This window comes from Ahaetulla prasina, chromosome 1, assembly GCF_028640845.1.
Source record: "Ahaetulla prasina isolate Xishuangbanna chromosome 1, ASM2864084v1, whole genome shotgun sequence".
NCBI classification, from domain to species: domain Eukaryota; kingdom Metazoa; phylum Chordata; class Lepidosauria; order Squamata; family Colubridae; genus Ahaetulla; species Ahaetulla prasina.
The window spans coordinates 217288220-217308502 of record NC_080539.1 but is presented as its reverse complement, the minus strand read 5'-3'; the positions used below and the strand labels follow the sequence as shown (position 1 = coordinate 217308502).

The 20283-nt window shown below is 40.4% G+C and overlaps 1 protein-coding gene across 4 annotated transcripts in view; it reads right to left on the bottom strand.

The window, feature by feature from the left end:
- The window catches only part of TLK1 (tousled like kinase 1), an 89137-nt gene extending 69557 nt beyond the window's left edge, over positions 1 to 19580 (bottom strand). Inside the window, exons 1-2 of one of the 4 annotated variants that reach the window (XM_058190796.1) lie at positions 18643 to 18748; positions 5321 to 5363 (exon numbers count right to left, since the gene is read on the bottom strand). Coding sequence is in view for 2 of the 4 variants with exons in the window: in XM_058190789.1 (XP_058046772.1) it covers positions 18643 to 18835 (193 nt within the window). In the remaining 2 variants the exon portion in view is untranslated. Of the gene's footprint in view, positions 1 to 5320; positions 5364 to 18642 lie in introns of all 4 variants that reach the window. The other 3 variants (XM_058190789.1, XM_058190778.1, XM_058190805.1) reach the window with 3 other exon arrangements.
- Between the last annotated feature and the right edge of the window lie 703 nt (positions 19581 to 20283).

The window sequence follows — 20283 nt, the reverse complement described above, 5'->3', positions numbered from 1 at the left end:
CACTGGCAGGCTGACGCCAAGCAGAAGTGGAGACTGGCATCTGCTCCGTTCAAGGGATCTAGATTTCTTGGTACATCCTTGGACCCGATTTTAATAGAGGCCAGAGACAAGAGGAAAGTTCTACAGAATCTTTCACAAAGGGTGGATAGGCATTTCTCTATGCCTAGCCACCCTTCGTGAAAGATTCTGTAGAACTTTCCTCTTGTCTCTGGCCTCTATTAAAATCGGGTCCAAGGATGTACCAAGAAATCTAGATCCCTTGAACGGAGCAGATGCCGATCCAACGGTCTTATTTTCATCCCTATGGGGGGGGGTGTCAGGATTTCTACGTTCACAGAGGGGGTTTGGCAAAGGACAGTATTATCAGACAGGACAGTATCAACACACAGGGCAGGGGTTCCCAGACAGATACAGGTCCCGATCCTTTTATAAGAGACCCTTTCGCAGAGGGAGCAATCATTTCTTTTGCTGCCCCCGTTGACTCCAGGGACAGGGCTCCCATTGGTGGTCGATTAGGCCTTTTCGTGGAACGGTGGGAGCAGACAACCACAGATGCATGGGTCAGAGAGACCATTACATCAAGAATTTCTCGCGCCCCCCTGAGGTTCTTTACCTGTTGTCCCAGGTCACGGGACGCGACCAAAATAAAGCTCGTGGACGTAGTCATTCAGCATTTGCTGGACATAAAGGCAATGAAACGTGTCCCAGAAGAACAGCAGGAACACGGGTATTATTCCATGCTATTCGTAATTCAAAAGATCTCGGGGGGGGAGGGGGGCTGTGTCCAATTCTCAATTTAAAGGGCCTGAACAATTATCTCAGGTATCAGAGGTTCAAGATGCTTTCCCTTCACTCAATTCTAGAGAATGTACAGAAGAGGGACTTCTTGACCTCCATAGACCTCACAGAGGCATACTTACATGTTCCAATTCACCGGTTGCATAGGCAGTACCTGAGATTCTATTACAGTGGCAGACATCTCCGTTATCGAGCCTTACTGTTCAGGCTAACATCAGCACCCAGAGTATTTACAAAGCTTCTAGCGGAACTAGGATCCAGGCCAGTCCGGGAACAGAGTTACCTGGACAACATTCTAGTCAAGTCAACGTCTTATTCAAAGGCAGAAGGGAACTTAAGGCTCACGACGAGCTATCTGCAGGCGCATGGCTTTTCCATCAATATGCAGAAGAGCCATCTCACTCCAATGCATCACCTGTTATATCTGGGGGCAATTATAGATACAGTGAGCTGTCCGGTGTTCCTGTCACCGGAGAGGTTAGAGAGCATTGAAGCTGGTAACACAGGTCAGAGCGGCCAGAGTAGTTCCACTCGCCTTACTGGCGACCTTACTAGGCAAGATGATTTCTTGCATAAACATTGTTCCATGGGCAAGGTTCCACGCACGTCCTCTACAATGGTTCCTACTACCATTTCAGAGGTTGGGCCGGAGCACATCACCTATCAGGGTTGGGTCCCATCAGTGGTATTAACATCTCTCTGCTGGTGGGTGTTCGACCGCATGACAAAGGGATGCCATTTCAAGGTCCAGAGCATCAGGTTGTCACCACAGATGCCAGTCTGGAGGGATGAGGTGCCCATTGACAACACTTAGTGGCCCAGGGCACTTGGTCAAGACAGAGTCATGACAGAGCATCAATTGGTTGGAACTGAGGGCAGTTTGCTTAGCTCTCAGGTCATTCAGGGACCAAGTGGCACACCATCATGTGATCATTCTCACAGACAATGATGGCCGCAAAAGCACATGTGAACAGGCAGGGCAGCACACACTCCAGGCGACTGATGGAGGAAGTGACACTCCTTTGTTGCTGGGCAGAGAAGAAACCATTATCAATCAAGGTGGAGCATATTTTGGGCTTGGACAATGTACAGGCAGATTGGCTGAGCAGGGCAACGATAGACCATTCCGAATAGCGCATGAAGCCAGAATTGTTCAAGGAGATCATGGCTCGATTCAGCCACCCGATTGTGGACCTTTTTGCATTGCCAGTGAACAGCCAACTGCCTCGTTTCTTCTCCCGCTTTCCAGCAAGGGGCTTGGAGGAAGTCAATGCTCTTCGCTGTCCTTGGCCCAGAGGACTGCTATATGCGTACCCACCCATGGCATTGATATCTCAGGTGATCAGTCCGATTTTACAAGAAAAGGAGGAAGTTATCCTGATCGCACCTCATTGGCCCAGATGACCGTGGTTCTAGTCTGCCTATCAATCACCGAGAATTCCACCCGACAGTCTCCCTCACACAGGGGCCCATCTATCATCCGGAGCCACAATAGCTACACCTGACTGTGTGGTGGTTGAGCTGAGACTTCTGACGGAGCGGAACTTCTTGGCGGATGTCATACTGACTATTCAGGTGGCCAGGAGACCATCCACAATGTATATTTATAATGCCACTTGGCATATTTATAATGCCACTTGGCATATTTTTAGTCAGTGGTGCGCCAGACAACATATTGAAGCTACAAAGGTGTCAGTCCCACAGCTGTTGGATTTTCTTCAAGACAGTTTGGAGAGGGGATTGGCTCCGGCTATTCTCCGCAAGCAAGTAGCAGCCTTGGCTTCAATCCTGTCAAGCCTGTGACACGACGCCTAGAGGTAAGGAGATTTCTGAAAGGGGCCACTAATTTAGAACTGTTACTGGTGCACTGTTATCTCACCTGGGACCTTGATAAGGTGTTGCAGGAACTGACCAAGGGGCCTTTTGAACCAATCAGGACTACTCAACTAAGTTTTCTCACATACAAAGTTATTTTCCTGGTGGCTATAACATTGGCCAGGAGAATATCAGAGCTGGCAGCACTCTCTGTGAGGTCAGATTTATGTATGTTTCACTTGGATCAAGTGGTACTGCCTTTGTCCCTAAGATCAACTCCTGGTTTCATCGGGCACAGGAGTTGATCTTGCCGGACTTCTGCCCTAACCTGTCTCATCCCAGGGAAAGGGAATGACACTCCCTGGATGTCTGGAGGGCCTTCAGGATATATATTAAGCACTCTTTGTGTTGTTTTTACCAGCTATAATGGGGCAGAAGGTATCAGCATCAACCATCAGCAGGTGGCAGGTGGCTCCGGGCAACCAAACCTTACCAAGACCAAGGGTGATTACAGTACACTCTACACGTAATGCTGCTACTACAGCAGCTTGGGCGACGCAGTTTTCAGTGGAGGAGATATGTCGTACAGCTACCTGGGCATCACCAACACCTTTTATTCACCACTACCAGGTAGACTCTTTCACCTCGGCAGAGGCAGCATTTGGCAAACGGGTCCTTCAGCGTGTTCTAGGGACGTCAAGTGAACCGGACCAGACAGGTACCCAACCATGAGGACAGCCAGCTTTGATATGTCCCATTCCTGGAGTATCGAGTCCCCTATCCGGAAAATAGGGTGTTGGTCCTACCTGAGACATCCCTTTTCGATAGGGGAGGAGATACTTCAGCCCCACCATAAGAAGGGTCTGGTCCGGGGTTCCTTTGGGGTGTCGTTACAGGTGCGGCATTGAAGGCCTCGCAGTGACTTTGTCAAAACTGGGAGCGTCAGGAGAGGGCATCTCTTCAGTTTAAACTCAGTCTGCAGAGCTAGAAGACAGAGTGATACCCATGCCTGGAATATCTCCTCCCCTACTAAAAAAGAGTGTCTCAGGTAGGACCAACACCCTATTCATTTCAAGACAGATACTATGACTGATTTAAAGTCATATTACTACCCACAGTTTCCCAATGTTTTCTTAATGGAAAGGACTTTAAACTAAAATTGAAAGCATATTTAACATTTAAAAAAACTACTTTTACGTTCTTGTTAGGCAAAACAATCCATGGCAATAACTGATGCAAAAGACTCAGCAATTAGTTTCTTTAGAGGCTGGGGCATTTTTGCTGTTTTTTTTTTAAGCTGGAATTTAATTATTTTGGTTATTATTTGGAGCGCCAGTTTGGTCTAGTGGTTAAGGTACAGGCTAGAAAGCAAAATAATGTAAAGATAATAAAGTCAGGATATATAATATATGTATACTGTGTGTGTATATATGTACATGTATAACGTATATGTATGGGCATATGTATATAAAATTTGACCATATTTTATACAAAGATTAAACACAATTATCATTCTGAGTAGGATTCAAATGAAAAGAAACAATCAAGTAGAATAGAATAGAATTCTTTATTAGCAAAGTGTGATAGGACACACAAGGAATTTGTCTTTGGTGCATATGCTCTCAGTGTACATAAAAAGACAAGATACACTTGTCAAAAATCCCAAGGCACAACACCCAGTTTTGTTTTTTAGAAGATAAATCATGTGTGTTACATACATTTTGGACGCCCAACTATAATTTTTTTCTTGCTCTAGTGATTTCCTCATCCATTTCCAAAATTTGTTTTTGTTTGTTTTTTTGTTTAATTTGTATTGCTGCCTATTCACCCATGGCGACTCAAGGAGGCTTACAAAATATAAAACCCCATTTAAAACAATAAAACTTTTAAAAAATCAAATAAATTAATATAATAAATAAAATCACCCCCACCCCTACAATAAAAATTTATTGTTAAATAAACAAAACTGAATTACACTAATAGTATTCTTTTTGAATGTTTCAACTGCTTATCGAAAAGTGAAGTTTCTAACAATGTATAGAATAAAAAAGAGCACTAGGATTTCAAATCTCCAGAACAGCGTTATAAAATTTATGAAAGCCATCAAGAAAAAGCAAATTCTGGCACCTTAATATGATTCAACTGAGACCCAACTTTGATCCATGATATGGTGCTCTAAAATGTCCTAGTAGATTTATTCAATCCTTTCTTAACTTTTGGTTTTCACTCAATCATGATTTACTGAAAGATTAATATTAGCACTAGCTACAACTTCTCAAGTTTTCAAATGACACTTCATATAGCCATTTTAAATATGGATAGCAAAAGCTACATTTAACCTTCACCTAAAAAAAGAAGAGAAGCTTCCTGAAGAAACTATAATCTGATATCAAAACATTTCTATTCCTATAGGCAGAATTCAACTAAAACATTTTGCATATACACAATTCTAATGTATCGTACCAGATTGATTCCCATGTTCTTTACTTCTTCCTGTTGCTTTCTAATGTTGAATTTTAAATTATAAGTTCCTCAAGACAAGTCTGTATTTTTACTGATTCTGTAAACATATTCTATAGTACAGCAGCATTTAAAGCCATCAGATTGTTAAATATAACTTCAAAAGATCTAAGGGTACACAATAAAATGTTGACTTTAAGAATTCAAGTAAGCAACATGAAAAAGTTCAAAAATGCTGTACACTAACCTCAGTGTCTGATGGCATTCACCATGCACCTTGCTCTATTGTTCTGAAAATCATGCAAACCAGGATAAATTTAACATTGTGTATTAAAATAGCACACCTATAGCCAACTATCACAAAGATAAATTCCCTTCACTGAAATTTGCATTGGGTAATAAGAGTTTAATGTGCTGACATCACAATGTTCTTTTATGACATTCATATCTTTTTGCTCTTTCAGGATTCACCAAATATTCAGTAGTCAGAACTAGGTCTATTAAACAATTCAAGAAATGGTAATACAAACCATCCTACTAACTAAAAAGTTAAGTGTCATAAAATTCTTATTATGGCATACATTTTTAGACTATAGTGCAGTTGCATTGGATGAGTGAATTGTCTATCTTAAGAGTGTAATTTTTCTTTGATTAGGAGCCACAGGGCGACAGACAGAACAGGATCAGCAATATAACTGCAACTTTAGATAATAACTTTCTGTTGGGTCAGGTTGCTGGTCTTACTCAGAATTTAAGACTAAACTCCACAAAGTCAGACATAAGGATTAATTCCAATTCAATACTTTTCACATATATATGTTAAAATGGAAGACATTATTATCAAATCTACAGAGGTCAAAGAGCTATGTATATTAAATCATTAGATATTTAATCCTGATTAACTGTATAATCCATAATTAGTTCAGTTTATTACATGTTATACCTTGTGTGGCTTACAGTATTATATGAATCAAGATTAAATATTTCAGATGATAATTTTTCTTAATCATTCTAACTATTTGTCCTCAATTGTTCCCTTTATCTGACATGCTTTTTCTTTTTTTCTTTTTCTTTCTTTCTTTTCCTGTTCATGAGTTCTCTATTATTCTACACGAGTATCTGGGACCCTATAAAAGTTTTGGGTCACAGCTCCCCAAATGATGCTGAAAGTTACAATTTAACAGAAACGTACCCACAAGTTCATATCTGTCATGAAGTTTCAATAAGTTTATTACAAGCAGCAGCAGCAATGGTCTTTCCATTGTTAAAATTGAACATGGCGAAAGAAGGAGAGAGAAAATGGAACTATATCAAATAGGACAATTACAAACATAAAGGAAAAATACTGATTTAAATGTAGATTCTTACAATCCACCAGTTTTTACAACAATCAAGATATAAATATTGGTTTGTATCAATAATTCAAGATCTTTGGTGATGCAATTCGAGTATTTGTTTCACATGAAGTATGCATCCAAAATGACAGAGCCAAAGTCTCCTGTCTCCTTTTGTAGCACAATAGCTCCTCTTCCATGATCTGTCTAGATGTTTCTGTAACATCTTACATGTCCATATAGGAAATTATTTACTTTGGCCCTAATTAGCACAACTGTTGGCAGACATATAAACATCCCAACTAAAAGCCGACTTGTTTCTGTTCAGGTTCAGAGGTAGAACCTGTTTCACAAATGCTATTAAAATGTCCATGGTACACACCCAAATGACAATCAAGTTTAATACTTCCAATTGTTAACAACTCTAGTTGCCATTGTGACCAGGAGGCAGTTTATCTTTCTTCTGGGTGACTACTCTTCAGGAACTTCTAAGAAACTTAGAAACTTCTAAGAAGATTGCAAAATTTTTAGCAACAAGCTATAGAAGTTGGAAACCATCTGGTTCTTCCTTCATGCTATTAACTATTAGCTGCTAATTGCTTTAGCAATTTTAAATTTTCCTTTTATAGTTATTTTGTTCCATACTGGTCTTTTACTGTGTTTGGTTTTGGACCATAAATAAATGTTACACAGAGATATTAAGATATTTTAATATCTTACAATAATATTAAGAGATGCAAAAATATTAAGCAAAATCATCAATCTGAAATCTAACAGTAGTTTTTATCCATATTTATTTCTAAACAGTCCCCAATGAAGAAAATTAAATTTCTGCACATACATAAACATAGCTAAGTCATCAAGATTGTCAAGAATGAAGAACTGCTAACTACTGGGTAAAATTGATGCTTTTTTGTAATGGGAAAATATATCCTTATAAACTAAAATATATTTAATTTAAATTAAATGCATTAATTGAAAAAAATGACTGCATTTTATAAGGCATAACGTAAGAATATCAGAAAACATATGGCCTAATTATATTAATAATTTCAAACTGTAATTAAGGACCATTGGTAGTTTGCAATGATCCAAGAGGCGGGAGGCGGGGGGGCAGAATAATATAATACAGAAGGTAATACGATCTATAGGCTGTAATATATTTATGCTAAATTCTTGCTTTTTTTTCCTAAGCTCGTTAAAAATGGATTCTTGTAAGTAACATTTGTAATGAATCCCATTTAATGTTTAATACTAATGACTATTATCCTTCTGAACTAATTCTGCAACGTTTTGTGGTACTGAATTCTCCCAGGACAAAAAAAATTAAGTTCAGCACATTATATCTACGAAGAATGAAAATATCTGCACACTTTCCCTCCATGCATGGCAACTACTGAAACTAAAAATATAATAATCCCAATCTGTGTTCTTTTAACTAAGCGAAGATCATCAACCAACCTAGCAAGCTTTCTTCACTTGGAACAAAGTTTAAGAGGGCGATAATCAAGAATTTAAATAACCTATGATTTGTTCATGTCTACCAATGTAGAGGTGATTGTAGTTTGTAGATTGAGATGATCTCCAAGATCACCGCAGATGGGGACTGCAGCCAAGAAATTAAAAGACGCTTGCTCCTGGGGAGGAAAGCTATGGCAAATCTAGACAGCGTACTAAAAAGCAGAGACATCACTCTGCCAACAAAAGTGCATATAGTCAAGGCTATGGTTTTCCCAGTTGCAATGTATGGCTGTGAAGGTTGGACCATAAGAAAGGCTGAGCGCCAAAGAATTGAGGCCTTTGAACTCTGGTGCTGAGAAGACTCCTGCGAGTCCCTTGGACTGCAAGGCAAGCAAACAAGTCAGTCCTAGAGGAGATCAACCCTGACTGCTCTTTAGAAGGCCAGATCCTGAAGATGAAACTGAAATACTTTGGCCACCTAATGAGAAGGAAGGTCTCACTGGAGAAGAGCCTAATGCTGGAAAAGATTGAGGGCAAAAGAAGAAGGGGACGACAGAGAACGAGGTGGCTGGATGGAGTCACTGAATCAGTAGGCATGAGTTAAATGGACTCCAGAGGATGGTAGAGGACAGGAAGACCTGGAGGAATATTGTTCATGGGGTCGCGATGGGTCGGACACGACTTCGCAACTAACAACAACAACCAATGTTGAGAGAAATAAGCAGAGAGCCAGTGGTCCTCAGGTCAAGGCTGCCATCATTCTAACACTAGCTGCTCGGCTTCATGAGCTTCAAGTGCATAATAAAAGTCCATTAAGTTGTAATAAGAATGGGAAGAAAAGGCTACAGTTTGACCTTCTTTGTATATAAGAATATGGAAGCATAAAACACTTATCATCCATACAGGAAATGGCCAATCAACTCTTTAGTTTGGCTTTATGCTTGTTTGCAACAAAGCTAATTATCAAACCAAGCTATGTCTGAAAGACTTCAAATGAGTCCTAAACAGGAACCTAATTCAGGCAAGTAAAATCAGGAAGTCTATAAATTATTGCCAAGTCCGTTGTCTGGGGAGGCTGCCATACTGCATCTATCAAGTGTAAAAATTGTAGCAATGGAAAGTACATTGAGTAAAATAAAATGCATATTTCTATGAAAAGAAATAATCACAGGATATATTTTAAATTTAAATGACTATACCCTTGTTTTTCATTAAGAAAAATATATATGAAAATATGCTATTCTGTAGATTCAAACTCTGTATACCACAATTAGCCAAAATTGTTTTGAGAGCCCATTCTGAGTTCCAATGTCATTATAATTGTTCATAACTCAAATTACGCAGCATCACATCAGAGAATTTGATTCAGATTTAAGCATAAGCGAAGACACTAACCATTCTATATTCCATAACCTTTATTTGAAAGGCAATTAGGTGCTTGTTTACAAAAAAACAACCTGAAAAACAATTTATAAAATTTAGTGAGATAGGTTTTAATATTTTAAAGAGAAAACTATATGCCCAAGATATAGAATGATTTTTCCATAAAAGTGATCATGCAAGTAGATTCAGATGCTGTATAACTTGGGTTTTCAAACTAAGTAACAATAGTCTGACACATAACACACAATATACGAAACCATTAAATATCATTTACAAATCACAATGGTTGGCTTCACAAGACTCTAAGTCAAAACTAACCAAATTATATATCAGCTTAGTGCACTGTATGATTCAACCAACATATTGCTTAAATAGATTTTGCCAATTCCTGATAACAAATTAAGGGGATTCCTGTGACTCCATACATGGATTATGAGGCGTCTACTGCAATATAAAATTTAATAAAGAAATTTATTTAGTAATCACAACACAATAAAAATGTCAAAGTTTAAATTCAAGATAAAAAGATTTTTAAAACATTCTAAGATGTTTTATTTGTGTTACACATTTTTGAATGTCAGTTATAACTTAATAACAATAGTTAAACCTTTCAATCAATAAATATATACCATATCCCAAAGCAAACCGCAGCTTACCACGGTTCATTAATCTCCCCTCTTTTCTGATCAGTACTCCAAAAAACTTTGCTTTGCCTGCACTCTTTTTTTGCAAATGTCTTTCTTTTGCAAGCATCAGCTTGCCACCTCCATGACAATTTGGATAAGGACAGCCTTGTTCTTCCCTCCATCCCCTTTGTTTGCAAAACAAAACCATTGCAAGTCCATGGGGAATGAAAATAAAGTGGGAGCAGCAAAGTCTTCAGATACCCATGCAATCTATGTGGATTTCCTAGTGGACTAGTGATTGCTTAACCACAAATTCCTGATTTAGTTGACACACCAAAATAATCAACATACAATAAAGATTATACACTATGGCCGTGATGGCAAACCTATGGCACATGTGCCGGACATGGTATGCAAAGCCATCTCTCCAGGCACGCAAGCCATCGCCCATTGCTCTTTTGAGTTCCAGCGTACACATGCGAGCCAGCCAGCTGGTCTTCGCATGCTTGGGAGTGCCAGAAACTGGAAGAGCAGCTTCCTGGCATGCATGCACGCACTGAGAAGCTAAGCTTCCGGTTTCCGGTGTGCGCCACCCAGCTGGTCTTCACGCGTGCATGTGTGCCAGAAACGGCAAGACCAGGTGACTGACACGTATGCACACGTCAGAAACCGGAAGCTCAGCTTCACAGTGCGCACATGTGCGCTGGGTAACTGCTCTTCAGGTCCAGCACTCCCTCACATGCAAAGAGCAGCTGGAAGAGCAACAGACGATGGCTGGCATGCCCAGAGAGATGGCTCTGCGAGATGGCACTCAATGCCGAAAATGTTCTCCACCACTGCACTATGGTTAAGAAAACGTAAGTAAATCACAATCTAATCTGTGCTTGAGGTTCATATACCATGTTACAGCTAACTAAAGTATAGCCTAGCTCAGTGATGGCGAACCTTCAGCATTCCCGCATGTCGGCCTGCATGCCGGAAGTGGCATGCGAAACCATCCTGTGCAGAATGTGCAGCCTCGCCAGCTCCTCGTCACATTCCTGTACTCAAACATGCGCCGGTCAGCTGGCTGTCGTGTGCATGGTGCCGGCTACCCCGGAAGTGCGGCGGTCCATCGCGCATTCATGAGCCGCCAACCCGACAGGCTGGGTGCCTGGTGTACATTTGAGCACAGGAATGCGGTGAGAAGCCGGTGAGGCCGCGCATTTGGCACGGGACAGTTTCACGTGCCACTTCCAGCACGTGTGCCATAGGTTCGCCAACATGGGCCTAGCTTATCGGTGACCTTTGGTTACAGGATACACATCGTAGTCATTCAAAAGGACCCTGCAGTTATACCATTTTGCCATGCATCTGTGAACACAATCTGTGGTTCTAATATTACAACATGTGGCCAGCTTCTAACCTCCAAACCAGACTGGAAATACAGAGCAAGGAGTAACCTTTGAGAAATGTAAAGTCAAAAACTCCAGCTTTTAACCTGCTATGAATAGCTTTCAAAAGCAACAAAATTTATTACCATTAATAATCTTGTTTTCAGATTCGCATTAAAGTAAACTTAAGATGGTGTTGTGGATACAATAGAGTATATAAAATGATAGTGCATAATTATTAACTTGGCTTTTTACTTAATATGTCACAAACACAATAGGAAAACACATATTTTGTATTTTCTCAAAGCCTTAATATGGTTACATTTTTGATCTATCTAGTGAACTAACCAATGACTAGGTATGTACAGCCTACTAAGTAAAAAATAAGTCACATAATGGATTAGTCCATATAAATTATTTTCAAAAATTTGATGTGTTAAAATATGTGTAAGTCATGAAATTGATTCATATAGGTTTAGAGCAGCACTTTTATCCATTCAAAGATGCCCAAACTCAGGAAACTTTTTAATTATTTACAAATTTACTAATTTTGAAATAGTGAAAGTTCCTTCACATATTTAAATTTCTGAAATTTTATTTTGTAAATTTGTAAGTTTACTTTTTTATTTAAAGAAATATTCATTATCAGAAGCTGTCAAACGGTTTTTTTAAGTTTCTAAAATTAGATATTGCCTAGCAATGAAAATCAACTTAATAATAAAAAGTTGATTCTCTTTTTTAGGCAGTATCTAATTGTAAAAACCTTTACTACTATCATCATCATCCCAAAATGCCAATAACTGAAGAGGGGGCATGTTTTCATCTCTCAGCTATCACAGCAACTTGTGGTTGGCAGATCAAAGTCAATAAATATACATACAGAAATAGAGGTAGTCCTTGACTTACAACAGTTCATTTAGTGACCGTTTAAAATTACAACAGCACTGAAAAAAGTGACATGACCGTTTTTCACACTTACGACCATTAAAGCATCCCAAAGGTCATATGATCAAAATTCATATACTTGGTAACTGACTCATATTTATAACAGTTGCAGTGTTCCAGGATCATGTGATCAACTTTTGTGAACTTCTGACAAGCAAAGACAATGGGGAAGCCAGATTCACTTAACAATCCTCTTACTAATTTAACAACTGCAGTGATTCGCTTACCAGCCGTGGCAAGAAAGGTCGTAAAATGGAGCAAAATTCACTGAAAAAATATCTCACTTAGCAACAGAAATTTTGGGCTTAACTGAGGTTGAGGACTACCTGTAATCACTTTCGGGTAATAGCATCCCTCTTAGCATCACAACTAATCTTATGCAATTCCAACATTTTGTTTGCAAACATTTAAAAACAGACACTAGTTCTTAATCCCAATTATAACTAGTTTCAATTTTCATTTTATAAAAATATCCTGAAAATATTAACATTTTGAAATGTTGAGACAGACCATTAGGATATCTAGTCCTAACTCCTGCTCAGTGCTGGGCCTCAAATAAAGCATCCCAGACAGATACTGTCTAGTTTCCACCTGAACGCATCCAATGAAAATATATCTACCAACCTTTTGGATCACTGGTTTCGCTACTGAACTGTTCTTCCTGTTAAGAAATTATCTGTCTTCCTGCAACTTAAATCAATTATTTCATATTTTGCACTCCGGGACAAGAGAAGCCGAATCTTGACTTTCTTTTATATAACTTTCTTTCAAAAACTTAGGAGTGCTATCACATTCTGCTCAGTCATTGTTTCTCAAATTTAAACATGCTCAGCTCCTATCTCTCTTCATAAGACTTATCACGTAGCCTTGTAATTATCCTTGCTGTCCCTTCTGCATCTATTCCAGCCTGAGTCATTAAAATATGATGCCCAAAACAGAAATGATTTAATATATAACATGCCATTCTAACTGTAATACAAGACCGAGGAACAATTACTTCTTCTAATTTAGAAGTTCTTTTTTGATGCAAAGTAAAATTGTTTTGATCTTTTTTGCAGTCACCTCACACTGCTGGCTTATATTTACTTTGCAAGCAACTATTATTTCAATAGTAGTTTCTCTCATATTCTCTCAATTCTCTCATATCATTACTAGTTTCTCTTTTGTACTTGCACATTTGCTTTGTTTCTTAAGTGAAGAATTATGCATGTGTTTCTTTTTAATTTCATAATGTTACTTTCAGCTTTTTCTATAAGCTATCACAATAATTTTGAATTGTGTTATTATAGAAATGAGTACTCTGAGTGGCAGGTACAAACAGAACAAATGCAACATGCTCTATATGGGAATGTCCTTGAAAATAGTAACAATTGGTCTAGTATAAAGCTGTGCAAATAATGTTGGGTGCCCCAAGTCTGCCCATGTTACACTGCTGCTGGGCAAACTGCACTGGTTTTCAGTTTCTTTCTGGGTGCAATTCATGGTATGGTACTAATTATCACTTTGTGGGATTTGTGGGATCATCTCTTCCCTGAGGTTACCTGCCATTCTACCAGATCAAATAATATGGCCCCACCCCTGGTCCTTTCTCTTATATTGTTGTTTTATAACATTGTAAGCCATTCAGAGTCTCTTGACAGTAAAATGGACAGCATATAACTTTAATAAATAATAATAAATGTTACCATCTAGTAAAAACTAGACCACATGCCTGCTTGGTAATCTTCCCTGCCCTTTGGAACACCATTCCCTTGAGATCTGGGCCTTCTGATAAACCCTCAAGGCCTGTTTTTTCTTACAAGTACTAGGGTACTATATGGTCAGAAAAATCATTTATAGATATGGAGGTTGTGTTGTTCTGAGGGCATTAGGAGTTTTAGGCTAGTTCTATGCTTTTATTATTGTTTGTAAATTGCCCAAGATTATGCTGTATAAGAGCAGGGTTATATAAATTTTAATAAATAAATTTTAAAATCACAATCCATAACATAAAATATTACCAAATAAATTTGCAACCTGTTTTCACCAAAAATCAATAAATAACATTCATTGATAGCCTTCTCATGGTACTATGGGTATCACTGAACCAGAAAATTCACAACAATAAAAACAATATGGCTGCCTAATCTTAGATAAATACAGATATATGATAAAAAAAATACTGTCCCTTGCTAATGAGCATTAAGAGAAATGTTCTAGTGGTAAGAGATAATAAATACTGGCATACTCTGCCTAAAACAATGAACAACAGCATGTATGAATTGTCAGTTACATTTTTGCCATTTATTCACCTCCATACAAATGCCCACAGGAAATAATTCTGCCCTGCAGAAGACTTTCAAAAAGGGGATGGACGAACCAATATCGAGGGTTCAATTGATTCCTGCCCTGGACTAGGTGAGCCATAAAGACAATTTAAACAGATGCATTCTGTAATTTTGTAATATAAGATGCAGCAGTTCTTACGATGACTTACAGGTTATAAATACCAGCTGATACTGTTGGCCATGCATAGTACATAGCCTTAATTGACAGAGACCACATTCCTTTAAAAACAGTGGCACTAACTTTTGAGTAATCATGCATGGGATCAATATATATTAAGGGATCACCCCTCAGAATCCCCATTCTGATATTCAGTGAGAAAGTGGTTCATTTTGGACAGCATGATTTCGTTTTCTTCACAAATCGAGAAATTAGTGTGGAAATACAAGCTCTCTGAAAGGCAAACCACTCATATACATTCCACTAATTTGCACTCACAAAGTATATCTAAATCATACAAAAATGTATGATTTTGAGGTGCTTTAAAGATGAGGACAAGAAGCGGTTTACCACCCACTTCCCTTTATACCTCTAAATGCTACCCACAAAAAACCTTCCTTTAAAAATCAGATAAAAAATGCCAAGATTAAAAAACATTACCACTATGACATGCCAACAGAGTTGCAGGCCCTAGTTAAAAATGTACTACACTCATTCAATTGTATGCTTAATATTTTTAACAATTATCTCACTTTTTAAAATACTACCTTTTTCTCGAAGTCTGATATTTTACAATACTCTTAAATCTTTACTTCTGCAGTTAGTGAAATGTTTCATATTTGTTAAGTATCCCAATGAGGAAATTGCATCTTCCAATCTAGCCACCTCATACGCTCTTCAAAAACTACAAATACTTAATGTTTTTTAGAAATCCTTAAATGAAAGCTATGCTTTATATCTATGTTCATTTTTGTTGCATGTAGTCCTTGAATTACAACCACAATAAAAATTTCTGTTGCTGAGCAAGACAGTTAAGTGAGTTTTTCCCCATTTTGCGACATTTCTTGCCACAGTTGTTAAGTGAATCTGGCTTCCCCATTGACTTTGCTTGTCAGAAGGTTGCAAAAGGTGACCACATGATATAAATATGAGTCAGTTGCCAAACATCTGAATTTTGATCCCACGACCATGGGGATGGATGCTGCAATGGTTGTGTGAAAAATGGTCATGTCATTTTTCACTGCCATTGTAATCTCAAATGGTCACTAAATGAATGGTTGTAATTTGAGGACTATCTTGATGTTTCTTTTATATTGATTACTTCAAATGCTTGAAAAGTGAATGCAGAGAGTTTAGAGGGTTATTGTCTGTGATCAGAGAGCAACTAGAAAGAATTACAAGCATGCTGCCCAATTTTAAAAATGACACAGTAAAGGCAGGCAATTATTTTTGTTCAATGGCCACTTCCTCTGGAAGTGATCTATTGAGGACAGCATATCAACAGTGGGTGAGGCTAAGCAAGCAGTGGGCAGGGCCTAAGATAAAATTTGGGGTTATCTATTTCTAAACCTCTTTTCTGTTTCTCATGTCCATTTGTTTCTTTTTAATATTTTATTCTGATTTTCTCTATATCCCCCCACCTAATTGATCTAGGAGAAGATGCTCTTTTTTATTGCCACAGCATGAAATTACTGTTTGTAGAGAACTTTTGAATTTTAGAGAACTTTTGAATTTAGGCCAACATTATTACCATATACTTATACCTATCCATGCCGCCTGTTTTATGTTAATGAGTTTCATTATACATTAGTTATTGACCAAAGTAAAAAAAAATATTATTATTCTAGGACAAGGCCTTTGTTAAATTAATCTGAGACCTCCATATGGTCTTAGTTCTGTTGATTGTTCACCCTGTTCTACAGTGTCAAATTTTTTTCATAAGCTTTATTATTTAAATGAAACATGCAAGGGGAACTCATAGGTTTATAACAAGTACTAAAGGTCAGATGAGGGTGGATTAAAGTTCTCATGTGACATGGAAATTATCTTTGTATCTCTGAAGTAATATTTCTAGCTCCCAATGCCAGAGATAAACTTTAATGCCAGTAAATTGTCTTCTGAAAGAGTTACTGAAGCAATTACTATCCATGATGGCCTTGCAAGTTGAATTAACAAAATGAGAAAACCAACATCTCAGAACAGTAGATAAATATTAGGTACAGCAAGTACTGCAAATAGGAAATGCAGCCAGAAAATGGCTAAAGTCTATTTATGTATTTCAAATAATATAAACAAGTAGTTAGACAGGTTTATTGAACTAAAAATAAAGACTGGCCCAATATTGAAGATTACTATACATATTAATGGAGTTAACCAGTTAGCCAACTGTGCATTATCAGAAGCTTAATAAATCTGGTTCAAACTAATATATACAACTTTAGCTTTTCAAAGTTTAATTTCCCTAAAGAAACCAGAAAGAACCAAATGTCATATTCGATTATGAATACATGATATAAATCAAACAATTTCAAGTATTTTCTATACTACCTTCATTTCAAACAGAGCTTAGCATTTTCAGCTTCCTATCTAGGAACGTGTGCAAAAATGACATAATTCATACACGTCTAAATGGGGGAAACAAGATAGATATTTCCACCATGTATGGCCAGGATTCAAATTATTTTCAGATCAGACCTTTTAAGATGCTACTGACAAAAATACCAACCATTTTCTTTATCCTGTAAATGTATTTTGAACTGGAAATATCTAGTTTCTCAAAAACAATGTAATATTTCTCACATTTAAAGTTTATATACTTCTCAAGAACTGCTTATTTTAGAAACACACATATACAACACAAACACAAACAAAAGGCAAAAGGCACTGAATTCACTGGAGTAAGCACTGTGGTCAGAGAGCTATCAAAATCCAAAAATCATGAATATGCAGTATTCATTCTTCCAATATACCATATGTTGTTGAATCGAAGTTCCTTTATATCCCTTGCTCACCAACATTTTAAGTAAAATTAATCATTTCATAAAGCAGTATAATTGCTACATCTTGTGGCAACACAGTTTAATGCAAGAAAGAAGGGGGGGGAATGGACAAACAATAAAAAAGACTTGTTTGCACATAACCTTCATACAGATATTCCCTGCAAACACCCACAACACCCTGCTCTCTCACTGTCGTTCTGCTAGGAGAGGGTGGGGGAAGGAAAAGAGGGAGGGAAGAAAGGGGGAGAAAATCGTCTAAGATGCAATGGAGAAAAGGGGGAAAGTTGCAGTTATTCTGCGCCCCGGGTTTTAACACATCTCCCTTCACTTCTGCGAGAAACCTACGGCTGAAGAAAGTCTCTTCCCTGTATCAATAAGTGCGTCGATCTTTGTCTCTTTTCCACCATCCTGCACCTCCATGATGCCAGAACGATTCGACCCTTTTTTCATTTAAGCAACAGCCACGTTCATCACCATTATCACCATCAGAGGAGGAGGGGGGGGGGGAAAAGAGCCGCCTTTTTTTTTTTTTAATTTGCAACGAGAAATAATCAACTGCCGGGGGTGTTGGGGGGGGGAGAGAAATTTGCAAAATTATTTCCCTTTTGTTAAAAAAAGAAAAGAAAAGAAAAGAAAAAAAAATCAGTTTAAAAACAAAGAGGAGGAAGGTTATCCATGGAAGACCCCTTATTTGTCAAGGAACTGTTGGGAGGCATTAAAATCTACCCTCTTCCTAACAAGCACTGAAAAGTGAGCGGGTGGAAGGAATTAAGACAACCCCGAGGGGTGGGGGGCGGATGGGGTGGGGGGAGTCTGGAATAAATGGCTACATTAGGGCTGGAGTTTTCCTGAGGAGCCTGCCTTAGAGGGAGGAAGGGAGGAAAGAAGGGGGGGGGGCGAGTCTAGACCTTCCACCCTCGGATGCAGAAGGAAGACATTTCTCGCCTCTTCTCGCTGCCCTCGTCGCGCACTCGGCCCCGGCAAGCCAGGCACTGGCCTCAGGCGGTGGCGGCGGCGCCTGCCGAGGTTGCTGATGCTATTGACACCGCCGTGCCCCTCCCTCCCTAAGGGCCCATTCCCCACCTCAGCCAGCCAGTCAGTCATCTTCTTCCTCCTCCTCACCTCCCCTTTCCCCGCCGCGGAAGCGGAGCGCTTTCTCGCTGCCCTTCTTCGCCCTATTTACCTTCCTTGAGCGGCGTGTTGTTATGGAGCAGGGAGGCCGCCGCTGAGGCCGCCACGGCCGCTGCCGCCGCCGCTGCCGCCGCCGCTGCCGCCGCCGCCGCCGCGGAGCAGCCCTGCAGGCTCGGTGGGGACGTGGAGAGCCGGGACCAAGATGGCGGCCCCTCCAAACTTCCACTGCTACTTTGGACACTCATCAAGCTACTTTCTTGGAGCCCGGCGGCAGCCGCCGGGGGCAGCAGCACTTGGGGAAGAGGCGGCGCGGCGGCGGAGACGCGACCAGCACCCCGGCCGCCACTGCCACCGCCGCCGCCGCGGTCATGGCCGGGAGTGGGACGGAGGAAGCGGGGAGCGGGGATCCCCGGGCGCGGGAACACGGCGGCGGGGCTGCGGGGGAGGCCGCCGCGCGTCCGGGCAGGAGCTCCCGTGTCGTCCGACAGGCGGCCGAGGAAACGCGGCGGCGACGGCGGCGTCTCAGGCCGGAGCAACCTGCCCACACCTCTGCACTGCGTCGCCTCGGAGCAGCCTCCAATGTGGAAGACGGAGGAAATCCTCTCTCCGCCTAACCTTCTCCCCTGCTAGGGAGCGGGCGGCAGGGAGGGGTCATGCGCAGAGACGATCTCGGGCTGGCAAATGGTGAGGGAACGGCGACGCCGGCGTGCCGCTCTCGCTGCTGCTGTGCATCTCGGCGGTAGCGCTGGCGGCCCCTCCAGCTCGCCTAGGAGAAGGACGGCGCACGCAGTCGGCTGGGGCACCTGCTCCTCCCCCTGCTCCTCCATACAGCAGGCCGTCGCGCCGCCCTGCGACGCGCCCTCTTTGGCCTGGTGGAGAGCGGCTCGGCGGCTGAGACGGTCCCGCAGTGCCTGGCCTGGCTCGCCTCCCACCCATCGCGCCTCGCACGCCCTCCGTTCAGCCGCCGAGCCCGCAGCCGAAGACCAAGCCGCCTCCTTGCTTGCTTGCTTGGACCCACCGGAGGAGTCGGTGGCCGTGTTGCCCGCGCGGCTCTCCCTGCGGGCAACTTTGGCAGCTCGTTTTCCATAAAATGTAGCCGCCCCACCCCCCCCACCAGGGTGTTCAAAGTTGCTGTCCGCATGGAGGAGAAAGTACGTTCCAAGGGGGGGTGTTTAAACAAATCATTTTTAACTGGGTTTTTTTAAAAATAAACACAAAAGCATCGATGGGGAATCTGCCTTTCCAGAGATTGAATTACCTGGCTGTTGGATAGGACTTGATGTCCAGCAATTTCTGGAGGGCCCCAGATTTAAAAAATGGGATTTTGTACGAATTCATTGAAGATCGATCCATGAGTGGACTGGCTATGTTCAGGAGCAATATACCTTTGAATGCCAAATGCTATGATCAATAAAAGCAGGTTGCCATTTTCTCTGCTTTCTGACCTAATAAAAATCTGTATGACAACTGCTAGGAACAGCATGCTCAATTAGACTTTGGGTCTTACCTAGTAGGACAACAAATCAGGATCATCTTGAGGCACACTAGGTGTTTTTTAAAACAACAACAACAACAACTATTGATCTCAATAGTTATTCAAAAGTATGGATATCACTCAGCCAACCTTTCACCTGATAATTTAGAAATCACTGCCAGATGACTCTGAATAATCTGTCTGATTTTGATAGGGCAG